At 42.0% G+C, this 27,765-nt stretch overlaps 1 protein-coding gene and 1 long non-coding RNA gene across 5 annotated transcripts in view; one reads left to right on the top strand and one right to left on the bottom strand.

Moving 5' to 3' along the window:
• DNM3 (dynamin 3) overlaps window positions 1-27,765 on the bottom strand; it is a 540,277-nt gene that overhangs the window by 210,610 nt on the left and 301,902 nt on the right. Inside the window, exon 15 of one of the 4 annotated variants that reach the window (XM_059412464.1) lies at window positions 14,983-15,115. The exons of the other annotated variants lie outside the window; for them this stretch is intronic. Coding sequence (XP_059268447.1) covers window positions 15,086-15,115 — 30 coding nt within the window. The 3' untranslated portion in view covers window positions 14,983-15,085. Of the gene's footprint in view, window positions 1-14,982; window positions 15,116-27,765 lie in introns of those variants that run through there. 4 annotated transcript variants of the gene reach the window in all.
• On the top strand, window positions 25,223-27,272 carry LOC132026043 (uncharacterized). The gene is made up of 2 exons (XR_009406744.1): window positions 25,223-25,470; window positions 26,988-27,272. It is a non-coding gene; the product is annotated as an uncharacterized LOC132026043 (long non-coding RNA).

Below are 27,765 nucleotides of genomic sequence, written 5' to 3'. Positions count from 1 at the left end.
CCGCAGTGCTAGTCAACTGCACTTTCCTGCCGCCCCATCCCAGTCCGTCGTGAGAAGCTTGAGTCCAACACACCTGTGCTCAAACAGCAGCTTTGCCATTTATTAGCTGCGAGACGTGGACCAAGGCACCCGACCTCCCAAGCCTGCTTCCTCATCTACCGAATGAGGATACTAATGGTACCCCTACTTGAAAAGGCTATTGTGAAAATTTTTAAAAAACAATGCATTTCTCATATACCTTATGCTTAAAGTATATGAACAAAATAAAAAAATTCTAATTTCTCTTCATGCGATGTTCTTCTATTGTCTGATCTTTCCCCTTGGAAAACATTTACGTAAAAGCTAATTTGTTTTTACAGTGCCATAGACTTCTAGCTCCTTCCAGACCTGCTTCTTAAACATGCTTAGAAAAAAGGCAACTAAGTTTATAAACAGAGCTGCTAGGGAGTTTTCCTCACATACTACAAAACCAGACATTTTGTTATGAGTTTTGCTCAGTTCTTTGATGACGCTACTAAAACAGGAAGTCAAATTTCTTCACAAGAAGAAAAAGAAACAAGATAATGGGTATTTCATTTAAATATCACAACAAACCATTTCCCGGTTATAGAAACTGATGTTCATATCAAATAACTAGTCCAATATCACCCACTCAGAAAATGGAATGTGAGTCTACGTCCAGAGCTGCAAACACACTTTTTAGTAAGTCGGGTTTGCCTGTGAAGTTTTCTTTTAAGTCACCCAAGACCTTACTAAGGTTTATTCCTATCCCCAAGTTCAAATTAACTATCTCCAAGTTAACTTCCAGTTCCTAAGACTCAAGCTAACCAGAACATTTTTACCAGGATAGTTTGAAAAGACAACTTGGTCAAGGCTCATGGGCCACTGGCCATTAGAGGTCACTTTTCGAGAGCTTAACAAGCCAAGAAGTTGGTGAACAGCTCAACCATTTGAAAACTAAGCGTCCTCAGGCAAAAAGTTGTTTTTCCTGAAATCTAAAGCCCAGAAGAGAGGATAAAAAGATTTTATGATTCTTTAGGATTTCATGAAAATAACACAGAAACTAGAAACTAGTTTTCTTCTACGAAGCAGCAGTCCCAGAAATGTAGCTCAGAGACCTGCACTTTGAGCAGCCCCAGAGCCCCAGTGACACAGAGGAAAAAATATTTGAACGTGTTCAGTTCTGGGAGGGCCTAACCCCAGCCCACTCTGGTTGATGGAGAGCTGCAAGAGGCCTTTCTTCTTAAAAGTCTCTGGAGCAAAGGGAAATGCCGCTCGATATGGAATCTCGCCCCAGACAAAGTGCAGAAACAGGGAAGGAATTTGCTTTCTAACAGAGCCGGGCACGCCACAGGGAAACCTTGTCAGTTAGGTGAAATCTGAACCATGTGAACCACTATTTCAAAGAGAAAGCTAATGTATGTATCCAAACGCTACTACGATATTCATCTCCCCTGATTTTAATCAGTCACTAATAAACATTTGCATCACTACATCTCTGAAAACTCAAACACAAAGAACCATATGCATCCCTAAATATAACCAGGTTTTGTCTCTTGAAGTGAGGTGTAAAGCCCTTACTGGAGGATCCATCCGATCACGCTTATTGCAATTTGGCTTGTAGGACTCGATGACCTATAAACGATTGTAAAATGTCTAAGGGCTCAGCAGTGCAGGTCTCGACAAGCAACAAGACTGTGGGAGGGGCCTGTCTCATGGGGAGCCGGCCAGGGACACCTCGCAAACCTACTGCCCGCTTTAGCGATTCCTGTGCAGAGATCTGCTGTGCATTTAATACTTCCAGTGAGGCGGAGCGGGCTAGAACAGGAAGGGGATACTTTCAACCAAGCCACGTCTCTCAGGGAGCCCATATACTTCAATTGCTTTGTGGAGAGCTGCCAGGGCACTTGGTTGCCCATGGGCAATTCTAATCACTGCAGCACCCTGTGGTAATCCAGACGCACACTTGGAACGTTTCCAGAGAGCTGTTCTCAATCAGGCAACTGTCTTCGTAACGGAACAACTATATGCTCACTCCATCCTGCCACAGCCATTGAACCTTCTGTTAAAATTTGCAAGGTTCCCTCCGTCCTCTGGGTTAACACGTGCAGGGAGAAGTAATGGACCACAACGCAGAAATAGGTGGGCTTCCTCACGTCTCCACTGTAATGTAGCTAAGCTTTCAAGAAAAGGCTGACAAGATGACAATGAATAGTCAGAAAAGACATTCATTCATTCAACAAGTACTCACCCAGCACCCACTGCCAATGACTGTAAATTACAATAGGTAGTTAAACCATGAGGAATTTTTTCTTTATTTTGAAACAGAGCAATGTGCTAATGTTCAAGAAAACTACGTAACAAGTATAACTACTCCCGGAGATGGTATGTTCATGTTTTCCCTTTGTAGTCTTTTATCTGAAGAACCCAAGCCCTCAGAGCATCAGGAATTAATCTCCACTTTGCAGGAAATTGTACTTAAAAAAAAAAAAAATCTTACTGTGGTAATAGAAGTCATCAAGGCACAGTTTAAAAACCCAACAGTCTCTCCACTTCAACTTCTTGTGAGATATTTTGGAGACATGTGAACTACAGGACGTAGCTGGGTTCAAGTCTTTAGGACACTGATGTTGATAAATTCTTTGAAGGTAAACTCTATGCCTGTTTGTTTCACGTAAAACACGTGGATCTCAATTACGTTAAAGAATCATGAGGTTTACTTTGTTAGTGAGGAATGAGCATTTTCAGTTTAAAATTCTGCATGAAATTAATCCTCTGTCATTTCCACAGACCTGAAAATGAACTTTGAGATGACATAAATCTTGCTTGTTCCTTTTCAATCTCAAGCTCCCACTTCTAGCCACGTCAGGATTTTAGAGCACGGAGGCAGGGAAAATAGAAAGAAATTCAAATTGGTTCTACTTTCTAGCAGCTCTATTAAAACCGTATGATATTAAAATGACTGGCAAAAAAAAAAAAAAAAAGATGTTGGGTTGGGAGAGGAACTGTAATTATCCATATTATTCATTGCATAAACATTTATTAAGCACATACTCTGTTCTAGGTACCTTGCTTGTGCTAGACACTTGAAATACAAAGGAGGATTAGAGCCCTCGAAGATGCTCGGTCTGATGGTGACCGGATTCCTGTTGCGAGAGATTACAGCATTGGCAGGACACATTCCTGGAATTCAAACAACTTGTGTCTATGTGTATCTGTAGGTTCTGTGTGTCAAGTAATCACTCTGCTGGCAGAGGTCTTCGCAACAGTCCACATAAATCTTAGGTCATGGCATGTTACAGATGACGCATATATCACGATTAAAAATACATATTCCTTGGAAAAGAAAAAGAACAATGACAAAATCATAAGAATGCGACAGGCAGGCGGCTAATGACCTTTTTACGTGAGGGCCTCCGTCAGGATCCCACTGATCAAGCATCACCTTCGGCTGCTGTGTTTCAGCATTTGTCTCGTTCAGCGCACATACATTGAGCGCTACTGGATGCACCGTTCTGGGTCCTGGAGATACGATGAGAAAGACCGATGCCCATCCTTACGGTGCTTGCCGTCTACAAGAGCCAGACACCCAAGCCGACAAACAACACAGCACGATCTCGCTGAGCAAGACAGAGGTGAGGCCAGGATGCCGTGTGGGAGCCCAGAGGAGAGACCCTCTGACGAGGCTGCCCGGGAGGAAACAAGAAACCCGTATTGAAGAAATCCCATTTTGCTTCACATTGCAAGCAACTCAGCACGGATAAAAGTTGGTGGCAGAAATGAGTCTTTTAATCAACGTGGAGGATTCAAAATTAGAGAAATAAACGTGACCTTCTGGCTTGGAGGAGCTTAAACATTTTAGTAGAGAGACGCTACAAAGACGCATAAAGCTCGTCTTAAAAACAGGGGTTTTAAGAGAAGAAGCTCTGAAGGTCCACACGCAGTATTCGCTGTAAGATGCTACCCTGGGCCGGCGCCGCGGCGGGGCGGCGAGCAGGACGCCTCGCAGGGAGGCCGCGGCTTCCACGCGGCGCAGGCACCGAGGGCTTCCTGTAGGAGGCCGAGCAGGCGCCGAGGGCTTCCTGTAGGAGCCGAGCAGGCGCCGAGGGCTTCCTGTAGGAGGCCGAGGACGGCAGCTCGGCCGGCGCCGCGGGGTGGGCGGAGGCCAGGGACTCACGGCGGCGGCTGCCCCAGGGCCCTGCGACTCCAGGGCGCGAGCCTCTGACCGCGTCCCGTAACCGGGGAGCCGCGGAAGCTCGTGCGGTGCCGGAAAAGCCATGCATCTGTGGCGCACCCAACGCGCAGGAATATCTCTGTCCCCTAAACACACCGTCTCGTGGTGCTTCTCTGAGACGCGTCCCCGTCTCGGTGTGCGGGGCTCGGCTCGTTCACCGACTCTGCTTCCACGGAGACGCGGGCGCCGCGTCGGAACCGAGACCCGGAGCTCGTGCCCGTCGCCGGCACAGCCGGAGCGGAAGCCCCGGACGCGGCCCGGCGGCGCCACAAGCTCGCCCTCGGCTCGCCCGTCCCCGAGGCCCCTCCGCCCGCCGCGGTGGCCGCGCCGCCCCCGGCCCAGGAGGGGCCGCGGCCGTGGTCGGAGCCGCCCTCGGCCCGCGGCGAGCGGGGACCCGGCCGCCCGCACGCGCTGGCTCCCCGGGGCGCTGGCGTCCGCGGCGCCGAGCTCGCTTCTCCCGGGACCAGGCGCGTCCCTCGGGTCGCGGCCGTCTTCCGTGGGGCGCCAGAGTGAGCAGCACGGCGGCAGGGGCGGGCGTCCGCGCACACGAGGCCGTCGCGCCCCGCGCCTCGCGCCCCGGAGAAGCCGCGGCTCCCGCCACGTGGTCGGCCGCCGCCGGCCGGGCTCTCCGCGCGGGTGTGGGCCGGCTGCAGCCAACTGCGCGCCGTCTTCCCCCGTCGGCGCGCCTCGTTCCCCGGCGACCCCGAGGAGACCCCGAGGAGACCCCGAGGAGACCGGCTGCCGCAGGCCCCGGAGGGCGGGCGCTTCGGCTCCTCCGGCCGCGACGCGCGCTGATCCCAACCCTTACCGCGGCCTGTGCCTTCGCCTGGTTTCCTGACACTCTGCAGAGTAGCTCCTAAAAATACAAAAGGATGCGCCTTCGCCCCCTGGCCCCTGCGTCATGACGACAAAGTAGAGAGCTGCTGCTCAGCTGCCGCTGACGGCGCTTGTTTCTTATTTGAAAAAACGGTTAATTCGATATAAAGTCTGAAGGACACCGGTTTGTGTGAAGGGGCAGAACCTCCTCTGCAAGTGCTTTTAGAAGGGCACATGCGGGGGCGCCTGGGTGGCTCAGTGGGTTAAGCCGCTGCCTGCGGCTCAGGTCATGATCCCAGGGTCCTGGGATCGAGTCCCGCATCGGGCTCTCTGCTCAGCAGGGAGCCTGCTTCCTCCTCTCTCTCTCTGCCTGCCTCTCTGCCTACTTGTGCTCTCTGTCAAATAAATAGATAAAATCTTAAAAAAAAGAAAAGAAAAAATCCACACTTAAATAAATCTTTAAAAAAGAAAGAAAGAAAGAAAGGTACATGCGTGTCTATCAACAGAATATTTAAAAGACTGGGCAGGTAGCACACCGCCGTGGCTCAGTGGGTTAAGCCTCTGCCTTTAGCTTGGGTCATGATCCCAGGGTCCTGGGATCGAGCCCAGCATTGGGCTCTCTGCTCAGCGGGGAGCCTGCTTCCCCCTCTCTCTGTCTCTCTGTCTACTTGTGATCTCTGTCAAATAAATTAATTAATTAAAAAAAAAGATTGGACAGGTATTTATTCTTAAAACAGCCTCTGTATCCATTACGCAGGTCACCTCACTTGAAGCCCTAAAAACAATGAAAAGAGTAAAAAAACACTCTCATGTAATCATCTGAGAATAGTTTTAAAAAGATGGAAGTAAATTATTCTGAGAAATATGACTTTCTTTTCAGTTCTATAAAAATAATTGTCTAGTATTAAAAGGTAACATCTAATAATGGGCAACACATTGTCACATAGTTTAAAATTCAAAAAATATAAAAAGGTACTCAAGGAAAAAGTATCTTTCTCACCCCTGGCTGGAGTATTTTTAAAGCAGAAAAAATACATTAGAAATACATCTTTTTTTTTTTTTTTTTTTTTGGTCTGTTCTGCATGTGTATTTGTGTTTCTGAGTAATGGTCACCATGACAACATCTTACAATAAGCTACCTAACATTAATCAGATCAGAATTTATTGCCAAATGTTTGGAATTACAAATCATGAATTCTCTAAGCGAAATCTCAAGGCTGAAATCAAGCAACAACAGATATGCCATTGTATTATACCAGGTCTAAAGTATGTTCTTTATATAAAACTCCACATAAATAATCAAAAGCAGAGATTAGGCAAGAAATTATGCCTTGTTTTTCAATGACAAGAACAGCATGCATTGCTATTTCCTACCATTATAAAAACATCTACTAACAGAAGTCCAGGCCCGTATGCACTGATTGAGAGAATTCTTTGAAGTACCTGCATAGGAAGAAATTTCACCAAAGGATGCAGAGAGATTGAACTAATTTTTCAAATCTTTTGCAAATATACTTTAACTAAAATATTGCCTTAGAGAATCACGCTTTTAGGAAATTAGAGAACCAGTCATCCAAGCAAAATGGGTAATCCCATTTCCATGAGAGAATCACTGAGAGAAGAGCCACGACCGATGGCGGTAGTGCCTCCGAGAGCTCAACAGCCCCCACTTCACAGAGAGTTTTCTGTTGCTCCGTCTACATCCCTGGTTGGAATTCACAAGTTCCAACTAAACTAATTCGTTAGTTTACTTTCCCGGGAAGACGAAGTATGGCTGAACATGCTTCTCCCACTGGAATCCAATTTAAAGACAGTTGATCTTAAGCTTCTTCCTCTGTCAAAACCCCACCTTCTCCCTGCCCCAATCCCCCTCTCCCTGCCCATCATACCGCCAGATTCCAACCCCAAATCATTTTAGTTGCTCATCTATGGTACCCTCCCTAAAATTTTCATCTCTTTCATAAAATCTGAACATTAAAATGGGATCTAGTGCCATTAAGTAGAACCAAGGCCAAGCAGAGGGGAACTGTTCTCTGTTGATGCGTGTGAGATCTCCCCTTACCCAATTCCAGCAACACTCTTAAGTTCACATCTCTATTATTTCCCTCTGATGTTGTGGTAAACTTTCTTTATTTTTTTTAAAGATTCTATTTATTTACTTGACAGACAGAGATCACGAGTAGGCAGAGAGGCAGGCAGAGGGGGAGGGGGAAGCAGTCTCTCCGCTGAGCAGAGAGCCCGATGTAGGGCTGGATCCCAGGACCCTAGGATCATGACCTGAGCTGAAGGCAGAGGCTTAACCCACTGAGCCACCCAGGCATCCCATTTTTTTTTTTAAGTTGTTAATAAGAAAAAATATTCTTCATAAGAATCCTACAATACTGAAGTTACTTTGGGAAATGGGTCATGGTGACATTCGGGTCTTGGTTCTCTCAAGCCCTGCACCATTCATTGGTTCTTCCTGAACTTATTCTATATTTTATTCATTGTTTGAAGGCACAGCACATGCCACTTTGTATTTGGATCATTCAGGAGGTTAACATCACCACCTAATTCAGTGTCATCCAAAACTAATGAACTCATTCTGAAGTCTGTCATCAAAACCACTGATGAAAAGAATAAATAATCCAGTCTCCAAACCAAAGTTAGTAAACTCATACTGTTTTAAACAGTGTTTATTTCAACCTATTAACAGATGAATTGCTTTGATTCTTAAAAGTAATTCACATTTCGGGGCACCTGGGTGGCTCAGTCGGTTAAACATCTGCCTTCAGCTCAGGTCATGATCCCAGGGTCCTGGGATCGAGTCCCATGTCAGGCTCCTTGCCTGCTTCTCCTTCTGCCTACTCTACCTACTCATGCTCTCTGTCAAATAAATAAACAAAATCTTTAAAAAAAAATTCACACTTCATAGCACATATGAAATCAATCGCTCTGTACTGTCCCTCAGCGAAAATGGACTATGCACAGGAGCCGATATTTTGTACGTATTTCACAGAGAAACTCATCAACAGGGAGAACCCACAGTGCCGAATTCCCGCGGCAGGGTGACAGTGACGTCAGAAAGAGAGCCGGAAGTCTCCTGACAGTAGTCTGTGCTGTAGCACTCAGCTGATGAATACATCACCTCTTTCTTAAAACAGATTTCATGAGAATCACCATAAACCTGAATCTTGTTCCCTTTTGGAAGGTAAAGAAACGTGTTCATCCATAGTGGTCCATTTCTAAGGAGGCTCGACTCATGAGAAAAGTCAGGTTAGGCCCGTGTGAGGCAGGTTCTACCCAACACGGCACTCTTGGGCAGAGTGGGAGAGGAACTAAAGGTTGGGCAGAAACACAGCGACAGAGTCATCTGATGATGGAAACTTATTTTCAAGTAAAAGCTCGTCTTCTGAAAAGATTACATTGAAAAAAAGCAGAAAAAGGCAGAAAATAATAAATAATGTCAATAGATCTCAAACTGCAAGATAGTTTTCCAAAGGCAGTTGTCACCGTCTAAGTAACCTACGCCATCTGTCCCACTTATTTCTGTACCGTATTTGTGCGGCTGTGATCGTGCGCACAGAGCAGCGGGGACCACAGCCCCGATGTTTAGAGCTTTGGCGTGGACATAATGAAGAGAACCAACAGAATGAGGTCCCTGATTTCTATCAACACCAAGATTATTCATCCAAAGGATTATGATTTTAATACTTAAAGCAGTATCTAGTTTATCAATTCATGGTGCTTATAACTGAAACTCACATAATACAATGTTAGGACATCTTTTATTTAAATAGTATATTGGTAGGACATCTTTTATTTAACTTTAAAAAAAATCGATATTTGTCTTTATTATATCTCAAAGCTATCATTTACATTTTATACTTTTTATTTATCTCTGAAAACAAACCTCACAGAATGTTAATATGTAATGTATACTTGGATTTTAAATTTGGACTTTAATATTTTGTCATTGATTTGCTTCTATTGACTGGGAATCTTTTTTTTTTTTTTAAGATTTTATTTATCTATTTGACAGAGAGATAGATCACAAGTAGGCAGAGTGGGAGGCAGAGGGAGAGGAGGAAGCAGGCTCCCCGCTGAGCAGGGAGCCTGATGTGGGGTTCAATCCTAGGACCCTGGGATCAGGACCTGAGCTGAAGGTAGATGCTGAACCTACTGAGCCACCCAGGTGCCCCACCTTTTTTTTTTTTTTTTTTTTTTAAACCAAAAGTCCTCTGCCTTGTCATCATCCAATCCTACTGCATTTATCCAATCTTGTGTCTCTCCCTCCTCCACTAGTCAGCCTCTGTTCTGGACAGGATATCTTGCATATGTTCCAAGCCTACCTCTTCCACTGACTGTTTCTTTCCTGCACATTTCTGGTCTTCCCCGAAATAGGAATGTTCTCATTTTTCCATATGTTTCTCATAGCCTTTCCTTTTTCTTTTTCTTTCTTTTTTTTTTTTTAAGACTTCATTTATTTGTCAGAAAGAGAGAGAGAGAGAGCACACAAGTAGGCAGAGAGGCAGGCAAGGGCTGAGAGAGAAGCAGGCTCCCTGCTGAGCAAAGAGCCCATATGGGACTTGATCCTAGGACCCTGGGATCATGACAGGAGCCGAAGGCAGAGGCTTTAACCCACTGAGCCACCCAGGTATCCCAGCCTGTCCATTTTCAAGATCTACCTTCTCCTCTAAGAAGCTTTCATTGGTTGGTCCCTGAAATCCCTCTCCATGTCTGTCACTGTATAACTCACATATTAAGCCAGTCCCTGGCACCAACCTCACCTCCTCCAATTCTTCCTCTCGCCCTGTTCCAGGGCCACTATCCTCCTGGCATTCTTTTGCCTCAGGGCCTTTGCCTATGCTGTCCCCTCCACCAGAAAAGGCTCTTCAGCCAGAAGGCTACATGTCACACCCCTTCCACCTGCAAATACTTTCTCAAACATCCTGTTTCCTAACCACCTTATTTAACATTGCAACTCCATTCCCAGATTCTCTACTCCCTTTTCTTGCTTTATTTTATTTTTCATTGCACTGGACTGTCACGAAGACAGGAATTTTTATCTGTTTTATTCATGGTTGTAACCCCAGTGCCTATAATAGTGTCTGGCAGAAATAAGTGTTTTAATATCTGCTGAATATATTCAGTGAATTTATTAAATGCTAATTACCTCCTAAGACCCTAAGCATAATAAGTTAAATTTATTGAATTTCATGGTCTACGTGCTTCGTAAGTATTTATTCCCTTGTTCAATCTTCCCAACACTGTGTGACAAAGGTTCTATTATCACTACATGTTTACAGATGGAAAAATGTATCACAGGGAGAGCAAGTAAATGAACCACAGTTAAGTGACCAGTGCTAAGCGGCAGCAACAACAGCACACTCTTCACTTCTCACATGTCTTTTAACTTCCCCCAAATGGCCTTATATTGGTTCTATCACCTCGAACTGTTGGTCGCTTACTGTAAAGAGTAAATTGATGTCTGTGTGGTATGTACCTCTTTCTAAAAAAGAACACGAGACACTTTGCTTTAGATATTATTTTCTTCTTACACAAAGGAGGAAGAGAAATGGGAGGGAAAGAAGAAAGCCGGACCGTCACAATTACCAAGAGACAACAGGGGAAAGAAATAGAGAACTCAGGGCTTGGCTCTAGTGTCGTCTAGAAGTTATTAGCTAAGAAAATAAGAAAAATATCCTGAATGAGCTGGAACATGAACATAAGTCTGTACCAAGTCTAGCTACTTAAAAAAAAGACTTCAAAAATACAAATTGGAGGCCCCTGGAAGCCCTGGGTCTATGAGCCCCACAGAGCCTGGCCCATGGCAGGGGAAGCAGAAAACTTGGTTCAGAAATTCTAAGTAGAAGCAATAATAGCAATGAAGCCAACTAAGCGGACATCCAGATCATACCCTCTGGTGTGGTCATATCAGGCTTTTATAGCCAACAGCACTTCTAACTGGTTGGTGCCTCTACTGTACTTGTGAACTATTCTGAAATTCATCCCTGAAGCTAACACTTACAAAATGCTTAATAAATCCCAGGCTCCATGCGGAGAGCTTTCACAGATTAATTTATACAATCCTCATTAACTTCTCCAAAATCACAAGGGCGGGAAGTATGTTCCCAAGGGCACAAAGCGAAGTGGTCGAGCTGGACACACTGAAAGTCCAGCTGACCCCTGGTCTGTTACCGTTAGAAGGACCCGAGCTTCTATGTAAGTACAGGTTCCTCCAGATCGTTCTTCCTTCTCAACAACTGCTTTGGCCCTTTAAGTCATCCCAAACAAGCTCCTTGAAGGCTCAAATTCTGTGTTATTTATTTCTGTCTCTGGCACAGTGTCTGAGACATGGTAGGAGTCTGACAAATGTTTATGGAATGAATGAGTGTATGAGAGAACAAATGAATGGAGTGACTAGACGTTTATTTTTATACCTGATCTGAAAAATGGCACTTCCTAAGACAAAAGACCCCTTGGCTATGAATGTGGGCTTAGACAAATCATGTACGCGATCGAGAGGAGCCAGCTCCAAGTTTTCAGACGGGACGTTAAAACAGTAGAACAACAGCGACAGACGAGCAGAACAACGTGCGAAATAAAAATAATTAAAATAAACCTTAACTAACTCCACCTCCCTTTTCCACCACAAAGTAGGGTTAAGCTGTGGGAGGAGACGTTTAATCCGCTCAAATATAGGGTGAACTTAATTTTATAATCTTCCTGATCTCACAGGCTTCTTCAAAGCCCAAGGCCTACTGTACTTAGAAACGCAGGCCTGCTACTCCTAAACATGGGCGTCCGTGATCTCCTTATGTTTATTAAAGGGAAATCACGGTCTGAATGATTATTCTTTATGTTTTAAATGTTAATGTTTTGTTATTCAGAGTCGATTTTACCTTAATCGGGTCTATTCTTCCTTAAATACAAACTTGGTAACATATTTAAATTGTGTAAGAGCCACTAAACAGAAAACTGAAAAAGAAACTTCCAGAATGTCTCTCTGAAAATAAAAAGTTTCGACTCTTCTCCCTCCGTCTATCCCACTCATATACTTTTTCATACAGTTTTAAAAACAGCTAACTTAAAACATTAGAGTAGAATTCTCCTTTCCCTAGAAGGAAGATCTAAAACCAACCCCCCAAAAGAGAGTTTTCCTGCTTCCTTCCCTTTTCTCACTCTGAAAATAATGTCTGCCCCTAAAGACTAGAATGGGATTCTCGTTTTAACTTCAAATGAAGCAAATATTATGGCTGTATTACTGCTCATGAACAGGAAGAAAATTACTCATCCATTCCACAGAGATATCTAAAACCAGAAGACTCAACACAGTTTCTCCCGTCTTAAAGGATCCAGTGTGATGGGATTAAATTTCACAAATTCCAAAATACATTTACGATATGGGATTTTAAAATTTAATCCCTTCGCCATTCACTTTAGTTTTGAACAGCTTGTTTATCTTCTTCCTGCTAAGCACAAAATGCAGCGCAGAAATGGAAACCAGATTTCTTTATGTAGTGGATTTCATGTGGTTTCCACATTTCTCCTGGCAGCAGTTTCCCAGCAGACATTCATCTAAAAAATTCCTCCTTGTGATTTTTAAGCAAGATGGCATCTGTAGCATTTTGTGGCGTATTCAAGCGCACTCTCAAATGCACTGCAAATGGTCATGTATTACAGCGTTCTAACTGCAGTTTGTATTTTAAATCTTTGTAAAGGTAAATAAAAATATCATGTACAGAAACTGGAAAGGAGATTTTTCGTGGTCTTGATTCTTCCTTAAGAAGGACTCCCCTTGGGGTGCCTGGGTGGCTCAGTGGGTTAAGCCTCGGCCTTTGGCTCAGGTCATGGTCTCAGGGTCCTGGGATCGAGCCCCGCATCGGGCTCTCTGCTCAGCAGGGAGCCTGCTTCCTCCTCTCTCTCTGCCTGCCTCTCTGCCTACTTGTGATCTCTGTCCATCAAATAAATAAATAAAATCTTTTTTTTTTAAAAAAAAAAAAAAGAAGGACTCCCCTTTTTTTGAGTCTTCACATTCAGGATGATCTCAAATTGGTTCCAAGCACTTACTGGCCAGATGCCATGTGAGAAGCCCCCATGCAGCTGCCAGAAGCCACAGGCACAGACCCTGCCCTCAGGGAGCTTCTAATCCAGTACGAAAGGTGATGCATATCAGAGCAAGACAAACTTCTCAGATTCTGTGAGAAGAATCGGCAGAGCACAAACTGCAAATGGATGAATGAACGAAATGGACAATAAAGTCTATGCAGTTATTTGAAAGTATTAGGTATACAACATTCTCTGGAGCCATGAAAAAGCAGATTTAAAGTAAAACAGCATGATTGATCTAAAACTCTAATATTCTCTCTCCTCCCTTCCGAAGACATTGACTGTTTTGTTTTGTCTTGTTTTGCTTTGTCTCAAAAGTTGCTGGCTCATAAGAGAATTATTTTAAAGGCCACGAGGAAGGATAAAAGCAATGGAATGTAGTTTAGGAGCTACTTGTTTTTAAGTGATGCACACATCGGGTGAAATTCATCCATCTGAAAATTAAAGAGGAAAAAATAAAAAATCTTTTTAAATCATGGCGTATGTATTTTCACCGATTCCTCCATTCTAATCCCTCGTTCTGAAAAAAATAATAATAAAATAAAAAAAATAAAAACAGGAAGACTTTGGGACTGGAGACACTGATCCAGAGAGGGGCGGAGAGGGAAGGACAAGCAGAGAAGAGGAGAAGGAAAGAATAAGCCCGGAGGACGCGGGGAGCTGGAGAGGAGGGAGTTGGGGGAAGTCCGAGGGGGAGACGAACCATGAGAGACCGTGGAGTCTGAGAAACAAACTGAGGGTTTTGGAGGGGAGGAGATGGGGGGTTGGGGGAGCCTGGTGGTGGGTGTTATGGAGGGCACGGATTGCATGGAGCACTGGGTATGGTGCATAAACAATGAATTCTGGAACACTGAAAATAAATTTTAAAAAAATGAGCAATAAGCCCATTTTCTGAATGCCTTTCGGTCACTTGGTAGAGGTGTGTTGACACATACCAGATGGAGGGACATTAACACATGTCACTGCCTTTTGACACAACTAGTTGAGCTAATTCTCTGCTTTTCTTCTCTTCAAACATTCAGGGCCGCCAGCAAAGTCACCGAGGGTAGAAACTTTTCTGCCCCAAGGCACCGCCATGACGACTGTCCAAACTATTACCCTAGGAGTTACTGCAGAACGCTTTCGAAAGTATCCCAAATCATTTTATCTGTATCATTTAATTCAGGCGGTCTCCCAATGGCCTCCTCCCAACCACCTCTCGTTTGACAAATGAGAAAATAGGAGAATTGAAGTAGAACCAATCAGTTCTGGTGCTCCTTCTCGTACACCTCAGCTGCATCCAAGAATACAAAGGTTTAAGCATATTGTACACCTGAGACCAATATAGAACTGTATGTTAACTAACTGGAATTAAAACAGAACATTGTTTTTTAAAGTAGGCTCTAAGCTCAGCGCGGAGCCCAACGTAGGGCTTGAACTCACAAACCTGACACCCATCCCTGAGCTGAGACCAAGAGTCAAACGCTCAACCGACGGAGCCACGCAGGCACCCCTAAAACAAGAACTTTTTAAAAAAATGTTTAACTTCAAAGATGTGGAATTTCTTCAAGAATGATGAAATTTTGAAATCAAATAGAATTAATTAAATCCATACAAACACTAAATCAAATCACCAAACATCTTCTGCCCCAGGCCCTGAGCGACTTGGTTTAGTGTTTTCACAGTGAATGCTAATTCAAAACGTCCACTTCATGGTCACAGTATACACTGGTAGTTGAAATGGCTTTCAGCATAGCCTTTCCAGTTTCCAACAGCACGCACATACACAAAAATTCACCGAAACTCCTCTTTATTGAATGTGAAGGAGATACGTACCATGTACTGCGGAATGGTAGTTTTAAGCGGAGAATTTTATATACTCAGAAAATCCCGCATATACATAATACAGAGAGAAACACACTGAAAATGATCCAGGAGAGGAATGCGGCAAAAGTGAATCTTCCTCTAAATGACTCTGAATATGCAACACACGATCTAAACAAAATTAAATTAAACAATAATAAAGTTAGACTCGACATTAACAAATTGGATCCAACCTAACCAGTACTCACATTACTGCGTGACCAACACTGATTATTTTATGATCTGAATGCAAAGATGGAAATAAAATTAAGGTTGATTCGGAAAACAGGACAAAATTTAGTTGCAAATCACCTCCCACTAGCTTTCTTACACATTGTTAAAGATTTAAAAAAAGGGTGGGGGGTACTAAACTTTCCAAAAATTAACCAACTGAAATGTGGTACTGAAAATGTCGTGGTCTGGAATCATGAAAAAAGGGAAGGAAATCCACTATACTCAACCTGGCCTCACTACTGACAAAGGTGATTCTACAAAAGTCAAAAGGTTTCTCTTAGGCTACTTATTATAGTTCCTGTTTTCTCTGTTCAGAAAACAAAAAGAAGACCAAAACAAAACAAAACAAAACAAAACAAAACAATTCTAAGTTCTTTTGGTTCTTTACTGAGCTTCTCAGTAATGTTGTTTCACCAGGCCCTGAAAACGCAAGTTGAATTCTAAGCACTGTTTCCAGGAGTTGATGCGCACCCTGGGCCAGGTAGCACCCAGGGCCGCCCTCAGATATTTCCAGGGGGGTCCAGATCACTCAAAGAAAAATCTATTTAGAATTCTACTGGTTCTCCAGCAAAACAAGCCAGAAAGCAATCATTATCCACTCTGGCCAATGAAATACAAGACCAGGTCTTTTCTTGAAAAAAACCCAGGTGAAATGGAAAGAAAGTGAAATGTACCAGAAGAAAACTCTGTTACAAAAAAGCAGAGGTTGGGGGTAAACTATTCCCTAACAAAAGCGAACCAACAGGACCCAAAGTGTGTGTGCAGTTTTTAAATGCAAGGAGCAGTAAGTCCCCTCTGAAGAAATCAGTCCCCTTCAGATGTTACATTTGAACACGTCTCCTTTCGAATTTACACCTGTTAACTTTCAATTGTTCCTGCAAAGCTCTGACAGGCACAATTTTTTAAAAAATGGGTTAAATGTGCACACATTTCACAAATAAAACTAATGCCTACCATTACAAAAAACATTGAACACACTCTGGCCTTAAAAAAAAAAAATAGGTTACTTTAAAAAGGGAAAGAATTTGATTTTGATGTTGCTAAATTCTCACATAAAGATCTGGTTTCGTTTAAAAAAAACACACACACACATAATACACACATTTGTACCTAGCCATCCGCACACATTTATGCACACACGTGTGTGTTAATATATACATAAAAAACTATAATAAAAGTGGATAAACTCAAAAGAGAGTAAGCGCATTGTGGGCTTTTCAAAAAGATTCTCTAAAACGTTATCTTAAGGAGCCAGCTCTACCACTGCAGTGTTTCCACAACAATCCTGCTGTCTTTCTTTCAGAATCAAGTATTTTCTTCTATTTTTACTCATTTTACACATACATGGTTTATTTACTGAGTGAGATTATAAACATCTTGAAGAAAATAACACACTTTGTTCCTGAACAAGCCCTGCTGTTACTTGGGCTTTGGAGTCATGGTACGCAAGAAACCAGCTGGGAAACCAGGGTCAGTCACTGAAGCAAGGTGGGGGTCCGGCTGGGCCCTCAGGGCAGCACCTAACGTGCACGAGGTGCAGGCCTGGGCCAGGCCCTGTTCCAAGCTTTCATCACACGCTGTTAGCCTTTTTCATTCTCAAAGAAAACCAATCTTAAAGATCTGGGAAGTGGAGCCCAGAACAGTTAAATAACCGCCAAGGTCACATAGCAGGTCGTGAGGCCAGGGTTCAAACACACACGGTCTAGCTCCAGAAGCCCCGCACCGGACTGCCTCCCCCACCCTCCCCTTCTTCATCTGTAGCCGAGGGGAAATCCTACCTTCGGGCTTGTGGGATAACATCCCATCACATGTGAACAAAACTAGGCCAGGGGCCTGACATAAAATAAGTGCTCAAAAAGAAAAGGATTAAGGACACAAAACAAACCTATAAATGGAAAACCGTACACTTTCCTTTCTCTATAGCTTTTGCACTATGGTCCTGAAGGTCAGTGAAGTTACCTGATCTGATTCTGTATGGTGAACTGAAGCCATTTGGGGTTGATTAATATGCAAATAATGTAACTGTTTATAAACATATACAGTTAATACTCACTAGCAACATGTAAATAACCTTTCAATACGAACTAATTGATTCACCAAGTGCTTTTCCTTTTTTTTTTTTTTCCTGTACAAGTAACGCACATTGCCATGGTGGCATGAATAGAAGTATTTTAATATGGTGTCATATGTCCCCTGAAGAAATTCTCCAGAGTCTGAACAGAATTAAGAGACCAGTGATTACAATATACTCAACTAAACAGATGTATGTGGGATCAAACCCTTCTAGCAATTCATATAATTTTTATTTCCACTTTTGAATATACCAGAAGATTATAAATCCTAAAACAAAGATACTGTGCCATGTATGCCACAAGGACGTCTATCACCACTTACAGACTTGGAGCTTCTGAAACGACCCTACACAACTGTAGGTGCTCTGGGTAAGGCAGAAACTTCCCGTCACACACGGCCTGCCCTGAAGCCAATACGCTTCACTTGAGCCCCCAGTCACGGAAAGGTCACCTTCTATAGCCCTGGGGGGAAAACGTGCTTTCTGAGTCTTCATGGGATGCACACAGAGACTTTTTTCCTTTCTTTTTTGCTATCATGCATGCTCCTTTCTGAGTCATACTAAGGAAATAAAACATTGGTGATGCCAAAAGACATCAGGAGGCAATATTCTAAAATGGTCAGTGACCCAAGGACACCATATTGTTCTTGTCCAAGCGAGCCAGGGCTCATTTTAAAGTCTGATTGTAACGTGGAATTCAATGGGAGCTCGGAGTACATAGCATTCAGATGATGCTCACCAGCTTTTGGGGGCAGAAGCAGGCAGCAGACTGCATTCCTAGTACGCTCTCACTTAAAGTCTGCCTGGAGAGGCCAACACCAATTTTCCTACCCCTTTATCTTGCTTTTCCCTAAAGATTTCAAGACAGTGCTTGAAATTTTACTGGAGTCATAAATCATATATTTACCTTCATGCGACTGGTTTCCAAGAGAGCCAGAGTTTTTAAGGTTTGTCTGCCGGATGTATTATGTTACTGAAACGCAGAAATGGCTGCTGTGCACGACAGTGGTTCGTGAAACTCTGAATCCTAACATTATCTTTCTCAATTGAGTTGAGGAAAGAATGTTCATAAAATATATACTGCTTTTGGTTAGGGGCTGATTTCTAAATAAACAGACTCAGCAATGGAAAGTCTACAGACTGGCAAAACAAAACGTGCATTAGTAAATGTACGTTTTAAAATCAACTCTCTCACAGTCTTCGCGTCTTATAAGCATTTCAAAGGCTGAAAACCCAATTGCAGTAAATTTATGATTTATAGCTGTTCTAATTCAACTTCTTTTTCAGTTGCTGAAGGAAAATCTGTGGATTCTTCTGGCCTATTTCTCCTCCATTTTATAGCCTCTGACGTGGCCTCTCTGCCTGAGAGGGAACCGCACTGCAGAGGTCCGAAGGCGGCCATCTGAAGTCAGGGAAGGGCAGGAAAGCGTTTGCTACAACAAATCTCCCAGTCCTTCTGGGCCCCCCAAAATAGGAAATGCTGGTGATTAGGGGATTACATTGCTTCCAATTTAAAAAAAAAAAAGTGCCAACCCGCACAACATGAAGCCGAACGAAGTGGGGGCATCTTTCCTAATTTGCAATGAACTGGGATCAACTAGATTTTTATCGCAAATACAAAGTGGGAATGAGAAAACAACAAGAAAGGAAATGCCACAACTTGGTTAGATCCTGCTTTTCACACCAGATTATGGGACCGGTAGCTACCAGGATGCTTCCAGAAGATTACAAGGCCAAAAATAACCAAGGAAATATGGCGGGCCCAAAAGTTCACCTTTATTTCTAAATCAGTAGTGCAGGCTGACACACAACTGGAGGACACCTACATCCATGTTTCCCACTTGAGATTAAAAAATAAGGTAGTTTTAATTCTTGCATCATTGTCATGATAAAGGCTTGATCAGAAAGTGCATGCGTACTATGTAGCTTTTATCATTCTTTGACCAAATACTAAATGACCTGCCACAGGCCAATAAAGTGTACAGACAGCATCCCTGCCCTCAGGTAGCTTATATTCTATTTGGGGAAAAATCCACATACGTGCAACACTTGGTAACACTGCAGTAGAGAACTAAGAGGACAGCGGATAATTAGCGAATGAATAACAGAGAATAGAAGTGCTGTAAGAACCCTGTAGCGGAGAGGGTCTCTGTGAGAGGACAATATGCTTCAGGGTACAGGTGTCTGCGTTAGAACAAGCCCGAGTTCTGCCACTTACTGTAATTCCACGAAGCAATATGCTTAACTACAAGCCTCAGTTTCACCAGCAGTAAAATGGGAATGATGATACCTGCCACATAAATCATACAAAACTCATACACTGTATGTGGAGAGATTTTGTACTCTGTAAAGAAGCTATAAATGGCCACTGAGAAGACGGTAAAAAGAATCACACAAAAGTGTTACCACTGATCAGGGAGAGCAGAAAGGGTTAGGAGGTCGGCAGGGGAGAGGATCAACTTTTCTTTACATCCTTTCTATTGTTTGGACTTTAACAACACCTATGCACCAATTTTGTAACGAAAAAATTAAAGCTGTATCCATATTACCTGTGACACCATATGTAGGTGTCATAAGATACTCTACTGTAAACACTAGTAGCCCAGTCCCTTCATGAGTACAAAGAAACAAGACTTGGTCCCGGTTTCAGTTTGAGTATTTCTAAAGGTATAAAGATGTGCCAAGCTTGGGAATGGTAATCAACTGAAACAGTGTTTTCTTTCCATGACATTTCAAAATAGAGCAAATTTTATAGTCACCCCAAACTATCCACTGATTCAAACAATCACTTTGGTCAATATGTTTTGAAACAGCCAACTTATTTAAGCAAAAAACTTAAATAACATTAGTTCTCAAAGGCCAGTCTTTGTTGGCACATCACTGTGCTTTCTAGAGCCCATCACATGGCAGGTATTTAACGGATAACTTTGCAGACATAGAAAAGGTCTTCAGGCCATTTACAAATGAATACCGAGGACTTCCCACAGAGGCATGGAAGATTTTGTAGAGGGAATCTGATCACAGATTAAGCATTAACTCTTAACATTATAAATTCTTAACATTCTTAACATTAACAATTCTTAACATTTTAAGTAAGTGTGAGCCCTTTGAGGGCAGGAATCCTGTCTTCTCAATCTTCAGATGCCCAGTCCCTAGCTTCGGGATCAGTATGTGAGGAGGCAATAATGAATATTTGTTGAACTATTCGAAGGAAAGATAACTCTAAAACATTTTAGTCAACTAGATGCCCAACGCGACGAGCACATACGCTAAGAACAAAACCTGTATAGTTGTACTCTGTAGAAAAGCAATTAAACTTCTTCAAAAACAGTAAAGATAATTATGAATTTGAGTTCCTTAGAGAAAACCTCATAAAAGTCCCTTTTTGAGGAAGGTTCGCTCCTACGTTTGAGAAACTACAGATGTGTGAGTAAGAAGAAATTGCGGAGCAGTTTGATGAGAACCACCTTCCACGTGCCTTATCCAAAATTACCAAGACACGTCCCATCCATCGATGGGAAGAGAAGAGGGCAGGGGAAAGGCTTTCACTATTTGTGGCCGAAACAAGCCCACACCTGGAATGCTGGATTCCTGGCTGACTACTGCCTCTCTCTCTCTCTCTCATGGCTCCTCTAGGATGATTTGTGAATAAACATATAGACACTGAGCAAGGACAGAGTTGGTATTCATGGGTAATAAGACTATTAGATTGTGTGTAGTCACACTCGTCTATTCCAAGTATTATAGGAGCAGTAATAGGGCAGGGGGAGGCGAGAGAGAGCATACGGGGCTCGCTCAAGCACTGCGGGATAGGCCCTATGGACATAAGTATGGAAGTGGAAACACAGTGATAGGAAGAAACTCCTCTGATTTCCACTGATGCTTTAACCCCCCCCCCCCAATCAATGATGTACCCAGTGCTAATCTCTTTGTTCCACCCTGAATTACTGGATAATTCATTTTTATCTTACTTAATCTTCCTACCAAGGTGACCAGGACTTGTCACAACTTTGGATTCCATTAGTGGTATATGTTAATTCAAGAGAAGACATTTCATGGTACGTGAAGGCTTTAAGATGGCTCTCACTCGAAGCTTTTGGAAATATTCAACCCAATATATTTAAAAGAGGTAGATTTTTTCTGCTTCTAATAAGTATCGCATAAGGCCAGTAGAAATGAACCGCTTTAGCTGTAATTCTTTAAAGATTACTGAGTTTCATAGTTTGGCTACTCAAATGATATTTGGAAGCTACCTAGGAATTTTCTCACATTTTGATCTCTGGAAGGGCAATTCATCAAGCTCTTGTTTGAGGTAACTCGAACTTTAATCAGAATTCTGTGGAGGGGGGGGGCAGTCGCAGGGCCGTCTACCCAGAATCTTCAACAGCGTATATAATTGAAAACAGCAACAATGGGAGAAGTTGAGGAGATGCCAGTGGGCTGGTATGTTCTAACCTCTGGTCAAGCAGTACTTGGCAAATCTCAACAGATTTCGTTAACTCGAGATAAAAACTTAAGCAGTGGCATTCCATTAAAATAAAATAAAATCTTCACACAGAATCAAGAATTCCCAGTGAAGAAGAGTGCTGTACCTAAGAGCACAGATCGACCAGAGGCAATTTGTTAGAAGACTGAAGTCGGGATTTCGTAGTGCAAGAAACTAAAGAAACTTGAAAGTTTCTTTAGGTCAAGCCATACAGCACGGCACTCGGGGAGCCAGCCAGCATCGCTGAGGGAAACGAGGAAGGCCACATGTGGAACTAATTACTCATGTAGAGGCCATGACAAAGAACATTTCTCCAGACTTTTCATGGGGGCTTCACTTTCAGGAAGTTGCTATAATTACTGTTCAAGTCTAGAGCAGCCTGCAAGCCGCTGACAGATCCAACAGACGAGGAGGAGGAGGGAAAGAGACAGGAAAAAAAAAAAAAAAAGAACTTATCTGCCCTTTTTGACGAGTGAAATACCAGAAAATAAAGTACCACAGGAAAGCTCCAAAGAGTTGGCAAATGAGCCCTGACTTCCAGTGTTCAACTTTTTGTTTACTTTCTTTCTTTCTTTCTTTTTTTTAAATCTACCCTCTATCTTCAAATTACTTTTCTAGCCTGGACCAGACAGCAGATTTGTATTGTACTTCTACACTAACTCACTTTCAGTTGGCCACAGCAGAACTGTACATCTCGACTCTTTTCTTTCTTTTCTTTTCTTTCTTTCTTTCTTTTTTTTTTTTTTTTTTTACAGCTTTTCCATACTGAGGCCCACTTCCTGCCCAGTTGAGGAAAAAAATCTGGCCTGAAGATGAAATGACTGCTTAACATTACACTAAAACATCTGGTACCATTTTACGCACAGACCCATGTCTGAGAGCAGGCGATCCTAGCGGTCTCTCCAGCGGCACCGCGCATACCCAAACCTCCCCAGGGTGACATCATCCCATATATGGACTCTCCAGCCCAGCCCTCCCCCTTTTCCTGGTCCTAAATTCATTGCCAGTTCCCCAGTCTGCAGCAAATGTGCCACGTCAAGACTGGAAATCACAGCCCTTGAGTGTGTCTCAGTCAGTGCAGCAGAATTCTGGGGGGAGAGCCGAAAGCTACCCCTGGCGCAGGAAGGGAGGCTTTTCCCAAAGACCGGGAGAGGATTTTAAGTGCATAGATGGAAGCTTCTGGAGATCCTGCTCCGTCGCCCCAGTGTTCAGACTACCTGTTCAGGACAATGCCGTTGTACAGTAGTCTGCACATTGGTTAGACTGGGCAAGGGAGAGCAACGCTGTGGACGTCCGGGGACCAAAGTGGCTGTTTCCAAGGAGAAGACTTTTGTCTGCTTTTTCAAATCTCACGCCCAGTGTTTTTCTTCACAGGTTTTGCACACTAGGGACCCAGAAGCCCTCAGGGACACTGCTGAGAAAGGACCGCTCGAAAGAAGACCTGTGGGTAAGGCCTTCTTGAGTGCTCACCTGGTCTGTGCCCAGGAGAGCCGAGGTGGGGAGCCAAGGGCCTGCGAGGGAAACGGAGGGCTCCGTGTGGTGGGGAGCAGCGCGGCCACCCTCGAGGGAGGAGCAGCCTGGGGTACAGAGCGATTTATTGTATGCTATTTGATTTCTGAAGACTCATACGTCAAGTATTTCCTTAAGTTCAAAGATTTTCCCACTTCCAACCGAAACATGAAAACACTCGAAACACTTCAGAGTAATTTAATGAGGCTGGTTTTTAATTGTTGAACTTAATAATCCAAGGGCCTAAAAACTTATCTGAGTAAGGGCTACAATAGAAATTTTAACATCCCAGGATTGAATCCATTTTGCCTCCAAGTAAAGACTATCTGCTATTTGTAAAATGCTATCCGAACAGTGCTTTTTGGGAAAATTTACTTACATACTATAAATACCAGGAATAGTAGTATCTAACAATAAAAGTAGAGGCTGCCAAGGTTTTGCCCACCAGACGAGGCAGACGGGACTGACCCAGAAAGAGCGCCAACCCAGAACTTAGTGAGTCAGCAACTGATTAAGTCGGAGAATAGCAGACACCTCTGTCTACAGATACCCCACTACGTATCTCTGTGGTACAGTTTTATTTTTTTTTAATCTGAAAATGGTTGATAATTGCTGGTCAGCGGAGCCCTCATGCCGCTGCTATTTTACGATGCTGCTATTTCCACGGAGCATTTAAAATGATAAGGCACTTTGTCTAGAAACCCGCTGATAAAAAAGGAATTTGTAAACAAAGGCACAGTTTTCTTTGGTCCGTTTCCAGCTGTCCTGGAGGTGAAGGGGGGTGGGGAGAAGGTGGGAGGGAGGAAATCCCTCAAGCTGAATGAAATCCCAATAGCGAGAAGAACAGAGGAAGTCTGGTTGCAACGTGATCCATGCTGCTCTGTAAAGGTGGGCCTCCTAAAGAAAGTTCTGGAAGAATGTTACTGCCTCACCCCTAATTCCCTCAACCTCCATTTTATATAACTATTTTATATAATGAAAACATCTGTTCTATAGCTTTTACGAAAAAATGAAGAGCTCTCTTTTGTCCTCCTTTAAATTCCTTAAAATTACAGCAGTTCCTGAACAAATCCTTTTCTAAATGGTACATTTTGTAACAATCTAAAAATTGTAACAAGTTCTGTTTTGTGAAACATTTTATGACAAAAAAGTTTCCCCAAGTTATCTTTCGTGAAAACGATTTACTTTTTAAACTACCCTTTTGATCATCCCCAAACTGGTATAAAGAACATATAGGTTATCTCTTCTATTCATACTTTTTATTTGAAAAAAAGCAAGGATATCTATTTAGTCATCTTCTCCACTTCTCCACTTAAATGATATGATAAAGCCATCCTTTGTTTTTTCTGTTGTGATCTGGAAGCCTGCATATTAATTATTTTTAATAGAACAAGAGATATTTAAAATATCCATAGTTCCTCTTACACAAGGAAACTGAAAACAAACAAACAAACTATGAGGTAATTACAGAAGCTTATTTTCTCAAGAAATACATTTTTACTAGTTGATGCACTTACTAAAGAAGAAATGTAGCTATAAAAGACTTTGGCAATGTTTAAAGTTTTCCGAAAAATTTTTTTTAAACTATAAATGACAGAATTTCACAACTTGCTTTCCTTTCATGTATATTTAATTTAAATGTCTTTCTTTACATTAAATGGCCTTTCTGATTGTAAGAAACTATCACTGCTCACCCACCAATTCTCTCCCTCAGGACGAATTTTAGTCTGGAGATAGAGGGGACCCGATGGTGTCCTTGGCATAAGTACAGGAATGGGAACCTTAAGAATTGATTTGTAGAGGGTTAGCCTAGGGGTGCCTACAAGTGTTCGGTGGAGTCCCGACAAGCCATTTTGATGCAAACTTTTAAATAATGAAAAGAAATCCTACTTACTTTTAAATCGGATGGGCTAAATTCAGGCTCAAAAGTAAAAGCTCACTTTATAAAGCCCTGTGGACTGAAGGCAGGATAGGATGGCCATTCATACGCTGGGCTATACCCCAGCATGAATACACATGTATCGTAAAATAACCTGCTCTCTTTCCAGGGTAATTAGAGCAATGTTTAACTTTATTTTGATATTACTTTATAAGGAGATATACAAATATTTTAGAGGTCATGGGATCTATTCCAGAGGAAACTAACAACAGTGACATCTTCAACTCAAATTACCCTTGGATATGATCGTAAGTATTAAAATTAAATATTGTACATCGTCAGAAAGAGAACAATGCTTGCAGGGCCTGTCCAAATTGCATTTCATAGAAGCTCAGTAGTTATTTTTCATTTTAGTGCGTAGATGACTGGTGAAGTAGGCTAAGTACAAAGATAAAAGCAAAACTTTTTCTGGCATCCAAGAGAAAGGAAATTTAGGGCCTCAGCCTCAACACCATCAATTCTTAATTGGATGAGGATTGATATAAAACATTTTTCAAACCCCATTCCCTTTTTTAAGCCACAGATCTCAAAATCAAAGAAATCACATTGTTTACAGTGGGACAAAGTTTCACACTGATCACTTTCCTGCAGTTAGTCAATAGGTTAACGTCCTTCCGGCTTGGCATTTCTGTCTCTCGGCCCAGATAATGGTGTTTATGTTTTTAAAAGACCAAAATATACTGTCTCCCCCCACCTCTCGCCTTATAGACCACCCAAGCTTTTCACGCCGTGAGAAAAAGCTGAGGCGTAAAGCTTCTAATGAAAGAATTTTTCCTTTTTTTTTTTTTTAAGGAAATAAGAGGAAAATACAACTTGAAAATGTGAAACAGTTCACTTCCCCACCAGCGTCCATCCTTACTAAAAGAGAAGCCCAAACTTCCAATTACTCTGTAAGAGCTCTGCTCCCTAAAAACAATCCATTTTCCTCTTTTCTAAGGAGAGTATCTCACCCATCACAATAATGTCCAAATATTAACTAAGGGGGCATCACTCAGAAACCCCAACTTAAAATAACCAGAGGGTCAGGCTCCAACCTGAAATGAGGAATCTTCAGGGAAGACAGAAAATTCCTTACTTGGTTTCTTCTATCTTTCTTCTATCTTTTCACCTTAGTGTGCTGTAAACTATGTAAAGTTTGGAAAGGTTTTGAAGGTCTCTTTTTAAAAGCTTTATCAGTTTTAATGAAGTAAATTAAGGAAAATAATTAAATCTTCATTTTGAATATCCTGACCTATCGTGACAGCCAGTTTCCTGAAGTTGTTTTGGTTTAATTTTGCTGTAAAGGATTTAGAAGATAATTCTTTCCTTGTATTTTTTCCTTAAGATAATAAATAAAAGACTAGAGAAAATAAGGTATAATAATCACATCAAAAATTACATGGTGTGATAACAGAAATAGCTCTTTTATATTTTAGCTAGTATTTTAAGTGATAATGAATTGATATTCACTCTAGTTGGGAGACGGAAAAAGAGTCTTGAATGTTTTTTTCAGCCTTCTGTCTTTTTAACAAGATTGAGGGCAGGTTCAACATAACTATGAAGTATGTATATTTCACAACTATAACTGTAGTTTAAAAAGCCATTAGAAAAAAATTTTCCAAAAGTTGTATGAATAGAGCAGTCATTTTTCAGCAAGATTTTCTTCTCCCTGAAAAAAGGCTATGGATTTTCAGGCTCAAATATTTTGGGGTCATCTTGATTTACTAGAACTGTTTCATATTAAAATATAGCATATAAACTCACAAATATTTCTTTCTATTTTCAGGTCGCATGCATCATTCCCTTAATTGAGCAGAGTTAACGGGATCAGATTATTTATGGGAGAGAGAGGGAAAGCTATACAGAATCCCAGTAATTTTTAATTTCCACCAATATACTCTTTGTAAGTGAATCACTCTAAATATCTTCTGTTACACTGTATGCAGTACCAATACCAAAATACTTTCGTAAGGTATTTGTTTTTGCATACTCTGACCTTGTAATTATCTAAATAGCAGCCAAGTTTACTGATGTTTTTGATTCTGTTAGGACAAAAAAAAAAAAAAAGAAAGTTCTCTACTCAGAATGATGACCAGAAACAGAATCAGACATTTATTTTCTTGAAATCAAATAAATGGAAAATTGCTCTTATCAGCTCTTTGTTGAAACTGTACCATATCTAATCAATGCATAAAAGTTCAGACGTGTAGAAAACTGCATTTTTTTCAGCCTTTCAAAACATTTTCCTCTCCATAAAGTGTGTTTGCTATTTTCTCAGAATTTTACAGTTAAAGGGAAATAACGACGTGTTTTCTTCAAAATTCTTTGGAAAAAGTCCCAAACTCCACACTCCTTGGACAATAAGGTTTTGTTTTATTTTTGAAGAAATCCCACTTACTGGAATTTTGACTATCTAAATGTTTTGTTTTTTAAAGGGCAAGGGAATTTATTAAATACCTCTATGAATGTGAATTGATCATTTATACTAAAATAGCCAGTAGGATTATCCTTGAGCTACCAGAATTACATTTTCTATCTGTGTTTTTAACACCAGTAACTCTTTC

Source organism: Mustela nigripes, chromosome 10, assembly GCF_022355385.1.
Source record: "Mustela nigripes isolate SB6536 chromosome 10, MUSNIG.SB6536, whole genome shotgun sequence".
Lineage (NCBI taxonomy): Eukaryota > Metazoa > Chordata > Mammalia > Carnivora > Mustelidae > Mustela > Mustela nigripes.
This window is presented reverse-complemented; position numbering and strand designations above follow the sequence as displayed.